General features: G+C 45.7%; 1 protein-coding gene across 5 annotated transcripts in view; it reads left to right on the forward strand.

Annotated features, from left to right (window-relative positions):
• Window positions 1-1039: 1039 nt before the first annotated feature.
• ARHGAP26 (Rho GTPase activating protein 26) overlaps window positions 1040-12046 on the forward strand; it is a 484293-nt gene continuing 473286 nt past the window's right edge. For 2 of the 5 annotated variants that reach the window (XM_019924624.3, XM_019924626.3), the window contains exon 1: window positions 1045-1579. In XM_019924624.3, the coding sequence (XP_019780183.1) occupies window positions 1426-1579 (154 nt within the window). In that variant the 5' untranslated portion in view covers window positions 1045-1425. Of the gene's footprint in view, window positions 1580-12046 lie in introns of all 5 variants that reach the window. The other 3 variants (XR_002174220.3, XM_019924625.3, XM_019924623.3) reach the window with 3 other exon arrangements.

Below are 12046 nucleotides of genomic sequence, written 5' to 3' on the forward strand. Positions count from 1 at the left end.
AACTGGAGGGCTGCTAGTTCCTAGACATACAAATATTTTATTCCAAGACAGTCCCTATCTTCTAGGAGTTCACAGTTCAGCACTAGACATTGTGGGATCCAGCCTGGCAAGTGCAGTGCGTGAGCTGCCTGGATTGATACTTGTGGTGGAACCAAAGGGCTACAGGGCAACGCATTGGGGGTGGGGTGGGGGAGGAGGGGAAAGGATCCATTCATTTATTCCACAAATATTTATCAATCGCCATAGCACACGGTAAGCGCTCAATATGTTATTAGATGCCGGCCACTGTTCTAGGTGTTAGGGATGCGGCAGCGCACAAGAAAACTGGCTCGTGTTCTTGAAGCTCACGATGCAGCAAAGGACGACAGGCAGTGGAGGTAATTATGTAAAATTGTGTTAGGTGCCCAGCAGTGAAACAACAGGCGGCTGAAATTCTCGTAAGGATGTTAGATCCTTCGGCTGAGAGCAGCCGTGGGCGGGTTTTGAGTAGGAGTGGCCGTGAAGGGGCCGGACTGTAGGGGGCGGGAAGACTGCAGGCAAGAAGAGCTGGTAATTTTAAGATGAAAATATTTTCTGCTCGACTGGAAGAAGGAGCTTGTTCCTAGGGGCGATGTGGTCGCTTGGTGCGCTCGGGGTTCCTCTGGGGCAGGAGGCTGCGTTTTGAGTGCAAGCTCGATTGCCTGAAGTGTGAGGGGGACTGCAGCCCTAAATTCCCAGATTTTTCATGTTCGGCACATCTAGGCTCTTCCGCTCCCCAGACCTTCAGACGCACCATCTCGGTTGCGGGCGGGCAAGGTACGGGGCATGCCGCAGCGCTCACCTTCGGGTCTCCGGGTCTGCAACACCGCGCGGGCGGGTGCGGGCGGAGCTTGTGCTGCGGGCCTAGGCAGTGGCGTGGGTCCCGCCCCCTGGGCCAGGCCCCGCCTCTGGACACCGCTGATTGGGTTATAGCCGCGGAAGGGCCGGGCGTACCCGGAGGCCCGGACGTCTGATTGGCTTGGCTGGGATTAGGTCATTGCTAGCACGTTAGTGCGGTCCGAACGCCGGCGGAGCGGCCCAGGCTGCTGTGAGAGGGCGTTCGAGGCTGCTGGAGAGCGAACAGGCGAAGGAGGCGGGGAGGAGGCGGCTGCACTCGCTCGACTTCTCGTTCCCTTCCCGGCGCCGCTGCGGGTCCGTCTCTGCGCTTCCTGCTCCCCGGCCGCTCGGTTGCACGCCGCCGGAGCAGCCGCCCTTCGTTCGAGTCCCGGCTCGGTTCGGAAGTCGTGCGCGCCCGCGGACACCGCGCGCAGGGCTAGCCGGCGCCACACCTGTGGAGCCGGCGGCCGTCGCGGGAGCCGGCCGGGGTCCCGCCGCGTGCGTGCTCGGGGCTGCGGGCCGCCGGGGCCCCGGGGGAGGCGCGCCCCCCGTCTGGGCGCCGCAGACACCATGGGGCTGCCCGCGCTCGAATTCAGCGACTGCTGCCTCGACAGCCCGCACTTCCGAGAGACGCTCAAGTCACACGAAGCGGAGCTGGACAAGACCAACAAATTCATCAAGGAGCTCATCAAGGACGGGAAGTCACTCGTCAGCGCGCTCAAGAGTGAGTGCCCCCGAGCCTGGCGGGGACGGAGTTCGGGGGCGGGAGGGGCCGTCGGGAGGCGCTCAGCCCTGGGGGTCGCGTGTCCGGCTGGTTTTCTGCCCACGGGCGCTGAGGGACGGGTGTAGATGCTTGTAGTGGGGCGGGAAGGATACGTAAAATGGGCGAACTAGCAACAAGACGGTAAGGGAAAAGATCCGTCGCCCGGCCGTTTGCGTTCCGGGGTGGCTGGGAGGAGACCGAGCGCGAGTGGCGCTCTGGGGCGCCGCGGCGGGTGTGCGCGGCACACAGGTGTCCTGGGAGTAGGACTGGAGTGCCTGGTGCGCCGCAGCCTGCTGGGAAACCCCTTCGCGTCCACGACTCCCGCTCCCTTGGGGAAGAGTTGCTAACCCCTGGGTGCCCAGCCTTGGGAATGGAGTGGGCCCCGCCAAGGGGGCGCTGCCTCCCCTCGGAAAAAGGCGGTTTGTGCCTTCTTCGCTCCCTGGGCGCAGCGCCAGCCTGCTCAGGGCCGCCGGGTTCTCCGAAAGGCACAGCTGCTGCACAGAGAAGGGGTGGGTGGGATGGTCTGTCAGCTCGAGATTCTCTGGAGTACTGGCAGCCTGTACCACCCAGATCTAGAATCAGGGTCACGTACGTGTGCAGGTTCTGATTCTTGTGTTTAGCAGAAGGTGATAAGGGTGGGAGTACAGAATCAGAGTGTTCCTTTACTCTAAACTGTGGGCGAGGGTTTAAAAATAGAACGAACATATCCTCTCCCTCTCCCGCTCCCTCGCTCCCCTTTTTACCTCTCCCAATATCCTTGAAAACTCAAAAGTCTGAGAAGGAATGTCCTCGGTCCTCACTCAGAAAGGAGAAGTTTAAACTCATCCTTATAGATCCTCAAACCTTTTGTAAAACAATTTTTGCAAATTTCCCTTTGGCAGGGGAGAAATGAGTTTTGCATTCTGTGTATGATTTGCCTTGTCTTCTGCAGAGCCAGGGAATGTCTCCTTCTGGCCAAACAGGAGTGCTCTAGGGATTGTTGAGTGCCTTGGATTGTTGAGTTCTTTTTTTGGGTGCCTTTTCAGTCTACCCATTTAAAAATAGTTTGGTCCATCTTTTAGTTTTGAGAATCAGGAAAAAAGGGAGACAGTGGAATTGTCTTTGACTTTTCCTTTCTCTGTGATGGATTTCTTAATAGGTGGTATCTTTCAGCTAAGAAAGCTTGCATTGGCAGAGTGGGGCCCTAGGTGTGAGAATTGTCCCCAAGCCTCTATAAAGGAGATGTAAAGTCAAGTGCCTGAGGTGTCATTTTGTGAGCCTGTTGCTTCTAAAAATGAAGAGGGAGACAGTGGAGCCCCAGGGCAGCAAGTGCCAGTGTTTTGGGGTGAAATAAACATGGAACTTTGATGTGATAAGGCTCCTCAGAGGCAGGGTCTCTGCTGGAGGCTGTGACCTGAAGCATATGAACAGACTCTTCTTTTGTCAATGACCAGGACCATCGTTGGTTCAGGGAATATGTGACCCTGGTTTGGAGTAAGTTAGGGGCCCACTTATAGGTTGGGCCCATGAAATTTTTTTTTTTAAATTTTTTTTGCGGTACGTGGGCCTCTCCTGTTGTGGAGCATGGGCTCCGGATGCGCAGGCTCAGCGGCCATGGCTCATGGGCCCAGCCGCTCCGCAGCATGTGGAATCTTCCCGGACCGGGGCACGAACCCGTGTCCCCTGCATTGGCAGGCGGACTCTTAACCACTGTGCCACCAGGGAAGCCCCGGGCCCATTAATTTTGAGTGACTCTCAGGCTGGCTTTCATTGGGCCTCTGCTTTATTCAGCAAACATTTAGAGTGCTTTCTGTGTGTTAGATATTGCCCCAGGCACTGAAGTAGTAGTGACAGTTCTGCTGCCCCTGTGGTTGTAAAGACTTACTCCATGCCAGGCACTGCTTCAGCCACAAATTATCTCATGTACTGTTACTCATTTTACAAATGAGGAAACAGACTTGGAGAAATCATTAGCGCAGAGCCACCCTGCTCTAACGGCAGGGTGGTTTTTGAGCCTCCACATGGTCTGAGCCAGAGCTGGAGTTCCTGCTGATGCTGAGCTCTTAATTCTGCCCCATCCCTCTTGCCCAGAATGGACCCCCTGGACCAAGCCTGTTGGAATCTGGACTTGCATTTTGTATCTCAGCCTTCAGTCTGAGGAGGATGCATTTGTGTGACTGGCAGTTTATTTGCCTGCTACTGTTCTTTTGGGGGGTGGGGAGGGCATGTAAGAATTCTTTGGGTAGGAGGAAACAGTGCAGTGATAAAATTAAAGAGTTATTCAAATTGGCTAGTGGAATGGACCAGCTCTGTAACTTGGGGGAGAACTAGGTGTTCTAATCTCTTAATATCCAGCTCTATTTCTAACTATACTCTTCTATTCTTACTACTGCTTGAACAGGTCATGTGACCTCTTAAAAAGGGTACAGGTGATTACTATTTACCACACTTCGGGCATTGTGTTGTCATTGTGTTGTCATTAGGTGCTTCTTGCATTGTATATTACTATATTAGTGTTTGTGTATTCATTTTCTTTGGATCATCTTTATCACTGCTGTAAATGTAAAGCCAGTGTTTTAAAAAATACATACGTAAAAATAAATACATAACTGTGTAAGTAACACTGGTTTAGATGATTTATAGGCTTTTCCAGCTCTAAAATTTTATGGTTTTATTTTGTAATTAATTTTCACAGATCTTTGGGTTAAGGTTTCCATTGTGTGTTAATCTGAGACAATAAAACTGGGATTGCTGAAGTTCAGCTAGATCATTATTCTTGCTACTTCCACTTTATGAAGGAGGAAACTGAAGCTCAGAGAGATTAGTAACCTGCCCAAGGCATCACAGCAATTAAGTTGTCTGATTCCAGAGCCTGTGCACTTAACTCTGAAGCAAAACTGTAGGTCTGTTGTCTCTTGATTCCCCTTGATAAACTGATAAACAAATGAACTCCTTGAAGTCTTTCCCTGGAGTTCAAACCTCTGGGCTGGACACATGGAAGATAAGCAATAAAATAATTTGGGACCTACATTTCAAAAAATCCTGCTTTTGGAGAAAGTTCTTGTTTGATGTGGTGACTCCGAGTCACTTTTTTCTGTGCTGATTTGTCCAGGCCTTTTCTGTGGGCACTCTTTCCTCGACCTGATTAATCTGTGTCTCAGTCAAGAGGATTCTGTGTGTTTTAGTCCTTTTTTCTTTCTGTAAAGATGATAGAGGCAGGCGATGAAGTTCAGACTTGTAGAATTAAGAGTTTTAGGATTTTCTGTGTTTCATTCTTGACACCATCACCTACTGATTGACTCTGGGTGAGTCACTAAGCCTGAGCTCCTCCTGTGTAAAATGGGAGTAGCCACTCTGACCTCCTAGGGTTGCTGTGAGCACAAAATGAAACAGTGCGTGTAAAGAAAGCACTTAGCTTGAAGCCTGGTGCATAGCATTGCTCAATTAATGATAGCTGTTATGATCTTCCAGCATTCAGGGTTGTCAAGACTTGGAGCAAGAGTCGCTAAGAGCAGAATTGTCCATCCAAATGAACAGTTTTTTGATTTGGATGCAAGGAGTTAGGCCCATGCCTTCTTCATGCCAGTTGTTGGTAACTTACACAGTTGTGTATGTATTAACCACTGGTAGGAAGAAGCCTGGTGATCCTATTTGTATAAAGTCATGGTTATGACAAAAAAGCCTCACAAGTTAAAGACAAAAAATAAAAAGTCTCTCAACATCTCTGTTGTTCCTAATAACATTCTGATAGCTTAAATTTTCCATCTTCTTGCTAGATTAACCCCTCTACCCGCCGCCCCCCCCCCCCCCCCCCCCCCCGCCATCCAGTGGCTGAGCTGGCTGCCTCTCTTTGCCTTGCAGGAAAAGCTTGCAGAATGCACTGGACTTCATGTCTGGCTGTCTCATGGACTCGATGGCAAACCAAATATGGTTTCACAGAGCTGAAAGTGAATTAGGCTGTTGGTTTTGAGAGGTGATGTGGGTTTTCAGGAACTGTGTTTCTTTCCACCTTCAGAGTTGGTTTATGGACTTGCTGCTGGGGATATACCCCTTTAAGTTTGACTTCTTTCTGAGACAGAGTGAGTTCTCTTATTTTGATAGTCTCAGGTGGGAGGAGTGGGGCAGGAATGCACATTTTAGAATATCTTTATTGAGATATAATTTGCCTTAGTATACTGTTCACTCACTTAAAGCACCCAGTTCAATGGTTTTTAGTACATTCGCAGAGCGGTACAGCTATCACCACAGTCAGTCTTAGAACATTTTCATTGCCCCCAAAAGAAATCCCGTTCCCATAAGCAGTCATTCCCCACCATTTGCTCCCAACTCCTCCTTCCCCATCCTCCCGCCCTCCAGCCCTAGTCAACCACTAATGTACTTTCTGTCTCTGTGGATTTGCCCCTTCTGGATATCAGAAGTGTAATTTTAATAGTTTTCTCTTAGATGGTGGTGGGCATCTTGAGGCACAGTTTTCTTGATTGGAATTTCAGGTGGGAAACTTTGAACCCATAAGCTGCTCTTCTTCAGTGGGGTTTAAGTAGAGGTGGAGTCCCAAAGACTGAACCATGTCCTAGGGAAAACCCAGGTGTCTCATGAGGGGGAGGGGATGGATTCATTCTAGTTCATGGTACCTTGAAGGACACAGGGGAGACTACCGAAACAAGACCAAGGATCCAACCACTTCTGTCAGTGAGCTTTTCAGTCAAGTTGGGGCAGGGTGTGTGATACTGAAAAAAGCCTTACTCTGCGGTTGGTAGCCTGCCGGGAGACACTTTTTTTTTTTTTTTACAAAAAAAACTATGAGACCATAGTTTTCATGAGACTTTTTGGGGATGACATGCCTTTTTCATTGTATTTGCGGAGGTTAGTAATTCTGACCTGCATCACATCTCCAAGGCAACCACAGAGAATTTTAACAGAAATAAGTAGTTTTATAAGAATGCCAGCAAAACCCACAACAATAAATTTTAGCTGCTGTTTGTCTGTCAATAATCAAATCTTAAATTCAACGGACATTTATCTTTTAACAGAAATAGGGTTGTATACATCTGTAGTCATAACTATATATACAAAGCAAAATTCTGTATTTTGGAGCTCGAACCCTAGGCAGAGAGACAGATAAAAAGTCTGATGTACTTAGGTGAGATCACACTTATAAGATTTTTTGCTAAGGCATGAAGAAAGAACATTTAGGTAGTGCATTACTTAAGGAAAAAAAAAGATGAGATCTAAATAGTTTTAATAATATCTGCTAGAGGGCATTCATGAGGCTCAATAGGGACCCTAAACGCACATTACAGAAAAAAAAATAAAGTAAAAATTATATCTATATTCTTATATAGTGCAAGCTGTCATTAATTGCCATAATCTAAATGCCCAGTCTGACAGATGTGTCCCAGAAAAAGCATGTCTGTCTTAAATGTTTCAGAAATCTTCTCTGGTCCTGGGTTGATAACCACTCATCTCCACGGATAATGCCACATTTCAGAGTGGTCTGGATTCTGGACATTAGTAATCCTAGTGGGCATTGACATAACATTCTCTTTATAGCAGTCCTTCCACAAGATGCCTTCCAAGAATGCATTTATATATGGCTCCAGCCCTTTTATGTAGATAGGGAACACATCAGTATTGAGTTCATTTAAGAAGTGGACTCGGACGAGTTAACTTGGAGCCCATAATATGCAGCCTGAGGAGACCCAGGTCTGGGGAGCAGAGTGCAATGCAAGGAGCCAGGCCTCTGTTATCAAGCAGATCTGATGTCTAGTCCGAGCTCTACCACATATACACTGTAAGACCTTGGGGGCACTGTCAGTTTCCTCAGCAAACAAACAAGCAAACAGAAAACCTGAAACCTCGCCAGCAGCTCTTGTTTATTGAACACTCACCAAGGGCCCGGCCCTATGCTAAGTGCACACATTGTCTCGTGAGTCTTTATACCTCTGTCCGGTGGGATGAATACTTATTTGTGTGCACGTTACAGTTTGGGTAACTTGTCTAAGGTCACACAGCTAGGAAGTTGTGCAACCAAGTTTTGAAGCTGACCGTGGACTGCAGGGCCTTCTCTTGAACATGACCCTTCAGTGCTTCAGTAGACACGCTGGCAGTGAAGATGCAAATTGTTCGGAGATCTAGACTCTAGAAAGAAGAAACATGCAGCAGGTGCTAGATTAAGTGAGAATATTGTCCCTGTTGTTTTTCAGACTCTGAGTCCTGAGTAGCAAAGTATAGCTAAGATTCTGTATTGTGCTCTCAAGTTTTGTGTTTCTCTCTTCATCGTATGATTAAAGAGCCATTGTAGGCCAGTGAGATAAATGAGGGCGTCTGATTATCTCTTGGCTTTTTGAAGCAGTAGAGTTGCTCTTTGGGGGTAGTAGCACTGATTACCAATGACTCTCTCTCTTTTTAAATATTTTTTAGAAAATGCATATGTTCCTAGCATTCATTTATTTTTCTAATTAAAAAATTGAGATATAAATGACACATTTTAGATGTTAGATGTACAACATAATGATTTGCTATTTGTATATAATATGAAATGATCGCTGCAGTATGTCTAGTTAACATCTGTCACCATACATAATTACGAATTCTTTTTCTTGTGATGAGAACTTTTAAGATCTACTCTCTTAGCAGTTTTCAAATATACAATTATAGTACTATTAACTATAGTCACCATGCTGTACATCACATCCTATGACTTATTTATTTTATAACTGAAAGTTATTCTCTTTTAACTGGGTAATAAAGCATTGAACATGGAGGCCAAAAACTTGTTCTTGAGTCTGACTTGTTAAGATAAATAGTTCATCCTCTTTGCTCATTAAAACAAGAGTAAAAAAAAATCAACATCAAGAGTTGTGTGCTTAGAGCATGTCACCCTTTTATACTTCTTTAGGACTTGGTGTAGGCTTTTTATAGTAGTGAGGTGAGTCCTTCATTAATGGTATAAATTCCCAAAGGCTGTTCAGTGCCAACCTGCTTTGTTTAGGAGTAATTATATTACTCACAGAATCCTAATGGAACAAATGCTTATGGAGTTAGGTAGCAAAAAGTTTTTTCTCAGCTCCTTTGCTTTGCTTTAGCACCTTTCAAATAAAAGAAAAAAAAAGGCATTTCCTAATTATTTGTAAACGGTGGTAATTTGCAGTACTGACATTTGGAGTATTTCTCATACAAATATAAACAACGGCAAATTATATCCAAACAAGATTTTGTAGTTTTTATATAACACTGGCTTTAAAAAAAGTCCTTCCACTTTAATCCAATTATTCTGTTCTCAATTGGATTGAATAAATTGCATCTAATCTGTTGCACTCAGCACACTGATTGAGCCTTAAGTTCTCCCCTCCCTCCTTTTTTAAAAAATATAATTAATAGACTTTATTTTTTAGAGACTTTTTAGGTTTACAGAACAATTGAGTGGAATGTATAGAGAGTTCCCATAGAGTCCCTCACACCCTTTCCTCTCAGGTGGTACATTTGTTGCAAAAGTGATATAGTGTTATAACTAAAGTCCATTGTTTACATTAGGGTTCACTCTTTGTGTTGTATATTCTATGAGTTTTGACAAACGTATAATAACGTGTGTTGGCCATTACAGTATAATGCAGAATAATTTCAACCCTTGAAATACATGTCTTTGTGCAGACATGTGTTTTCATTTCTTATTTCATTTCCTACCTAGGAGTGGAATTGCTCGGATGTATGAATAAACTTATGTTTAATTTTTTTTTTTGCGGTACGCGGGCCTCTCACTGTTGTGGCCTCTCCCGTTGCAGAGCACAGGCTCCGGACTAGCAGGCTCAGCGGCCATGGCTCACGGGCCCAGCCGCTCTGTGGCATGTGGGATCTTCCTGGACTGGGGCACGAACCCGTGTCCCCTGCATCGGCAGGCGGACTCTCAACCACTGCGCCACCAGGGAAGCCCATTATGTTTAATTTTTTAAAAAACCTGCCTAAAGGTTTTCTGCAGCAGAGGCATCCTTTAAAATTCCCACCAGGATCGTCTGAGGGTTTCAATTTTTCCACATCATCACCAGTACTTGTTACTGTCTGTCTTTTTGATTGTAGCTATGCTAGTGAGCGTGAAGTGATATCTCTTGGTTTTAATTTGCATTTCCACGATGACTAACGATGATGAGCATCCTTTCATATGATTAAGGGCCATTGGTGCATTTTCTTTGCTGACATGTCTATTCAGATCTTTTTGTTGGGCACTATTTTATACCTTGGATTTTTTTTTTAATCCTTTTACTTTGTCCCATACAACTTTTTTTTTTTTTTTTTTTAGTCCCATAAAACTTTTGATGATTAAGTGAACACCACTCCCCTCGGTAGATTTTCTCTATTTGCCCTCATTTGAGGACTTTCTGCTTCCATTTGCCTCAACCTCAGATGCACTTGACTGATCAGTTTCACATTCCAGGGCTTGGAAGGTGATTCTGACACGGCTGTGGTTCAGATCTCTGCTCCAGCTAGGCCAGCCAGCGTCCCTCTGGGCAGAGGCCTCAGGCTGAACTTCCCAGTGCTGGCCAGTGTAAGCTAATGATCACAAATCCCAGGAATTGACCACATGAGAATGGGTCAGGGAGGAACCATTATCACCACCAAGCTATTGGGGAAAGCAATTCATGAAGGTGACTTTGCTACCCTGTTTAGGCCATTGCATTTTTAAAAGTTAGCCAAAGGAGGGATGCCAGTATGAAGCTAACAAAGTGGATTTTCTAGATTAAATTTCTGACTGACCCTAGTTTCAATTTTTAAAATTATAACCCAGTATGTTCCAAATTATATATCTTAGGCCACCAGAGGAAGGCTTTCATTTCAAATATGCAGCTTTGCTCCACTCTTACTGTGTCCTCCAAGCCCTAGCCTAGAGTAAGGGCTTTTAAGGTGGTGGTAACAGGTGCAGAATTCGTGAGGCGGGAGAGATCATGGGGTGTCTGAGGACTAGCAGGGAGGCCAGTGTAGCTGGAGCAGAGTGATGGCAAATGAACAGGGAGAGAGGTCGGGAGCCAGGTCCTAGAGGTCTTGAGTCCCAGAAAGGACTTTGGGTTTCATTCTAAGTGTGATGGGAAGCCAGGAGGAGGTTGTGACATCATCCTGCTTGTGTTTTTAAGAGATTATGGGGGCCACTGTGTGGAGAATAATTTAGTGGGGCAAGAATGGAGGCAAGGAGAGCAGTTAGAAGGCTGTTATAATAGGTGACGTAAGAGGCAATGGCACCTTGGGCTAGGGTGGCAGCACTGGAGATGGTGGTCAGATTCTGGGTGTTTTTGGAAGTAGAGCCCACAGATTTGCTATTTGATTGGATTTGGGCTTTGAGAATAAAAGTCAAGAATGATTAGGGACTTCCCTGGCAGTCTAGTGGTTAATACTTCACCTTCCAATGCAGGGGCTGTGGGTTCGATCCTTGGTTGGGGAGCTAAGATCTCTCATGCCTCAGGGCCAAAACACCAAAACATAAAACAGCAGCAATATTGTAACAGATTCAATAAAGACTTTAAAAATGGTCCACATCAAAAAATCTTAAAAAAAAAAAAAAGAATGATTCAAATGTTTTTAGCTGGAGCAATTATGTGAATGATGGCGCTCTTTTCTGAAATAAAGATGACTTGGGAAGGATTAGTTTTGGAGGTAAAATGAACAGTATGAATGGATGACCTAATCTTACAGTGCAAAGACAAAAAAATTCATGTATGCAGTTCATGAATACGTTCTCATAAAAGAATCACAGAGTGTGGAACTATACAGAGTAAAGCACCCTTTTGCCCGAGTTAACCACTGGTGTGCTTTTTTTCTTGTCCTTTTTCTGTGCATATTTTTTTTTTCTTGGGGGGGGGTTATAGAATATGAATTATTCTGTGTTTTGCTTTTCTGGTTGAGACTCTCTTTTAGAGATCTTCCATGTCAGTACACATACACAGTGTATTCTTTTTAATGCCTGCAGAGAGCTTTGCTATGTGGAGATACCATAGCTTATTTACCCCGTCTCCTGTTGAGGGATATTTGGATTGCCTCAGCATAGAAGGTGCTACAGTGATTATTTGCACACCCACCTTTGTGTGTGGGTCCCAGGAGTTCCATGGGATAGATTCCTCAAGGTGGAGTTGTTGCCAGCCTCCATTTTTTAAAGCTCTTTGACATCGACTGTTTAGGTCCTTGCATCCCTGAACAAGCCCTTCTGTTAGGCACTGACACGGATTCTAAAGGAACCGGGGGTGAGGGCGGGGTGGGGGGAGAGAGAGAGAGAGAGAGAGAGAGAGAGAGAGATTACAATTAATTGGCTGTGTCCTAATTAGCCTTGGACCTGTCCGAAATCCTTTCTGAGCTGCAAGGTCTTACAGATAAAATGGGAGATGGGATGTGACTTTGCCCATATATAATAGGCTATTCTGACCTCAAATTTCAGGGAAATCACATTTGGTAGGGTGAGGAAAATAGCCT

Source organism: Tursiops truncatus, chromosome 3, assembly GCF_011762595.2.
Source record: "Tursiops truncatus isolate mTurTru1 chromosome 3, mTurTru1.mat.Y, whole genome shotgun sequence".
Classification (NCBI taxonomy): domain Eukaryota; kingdom Metazoa; phylum Chordata; class Mammalia; order Artiodactyla; family Delphinidae; genus Tursiops; species Tursiops truncatus.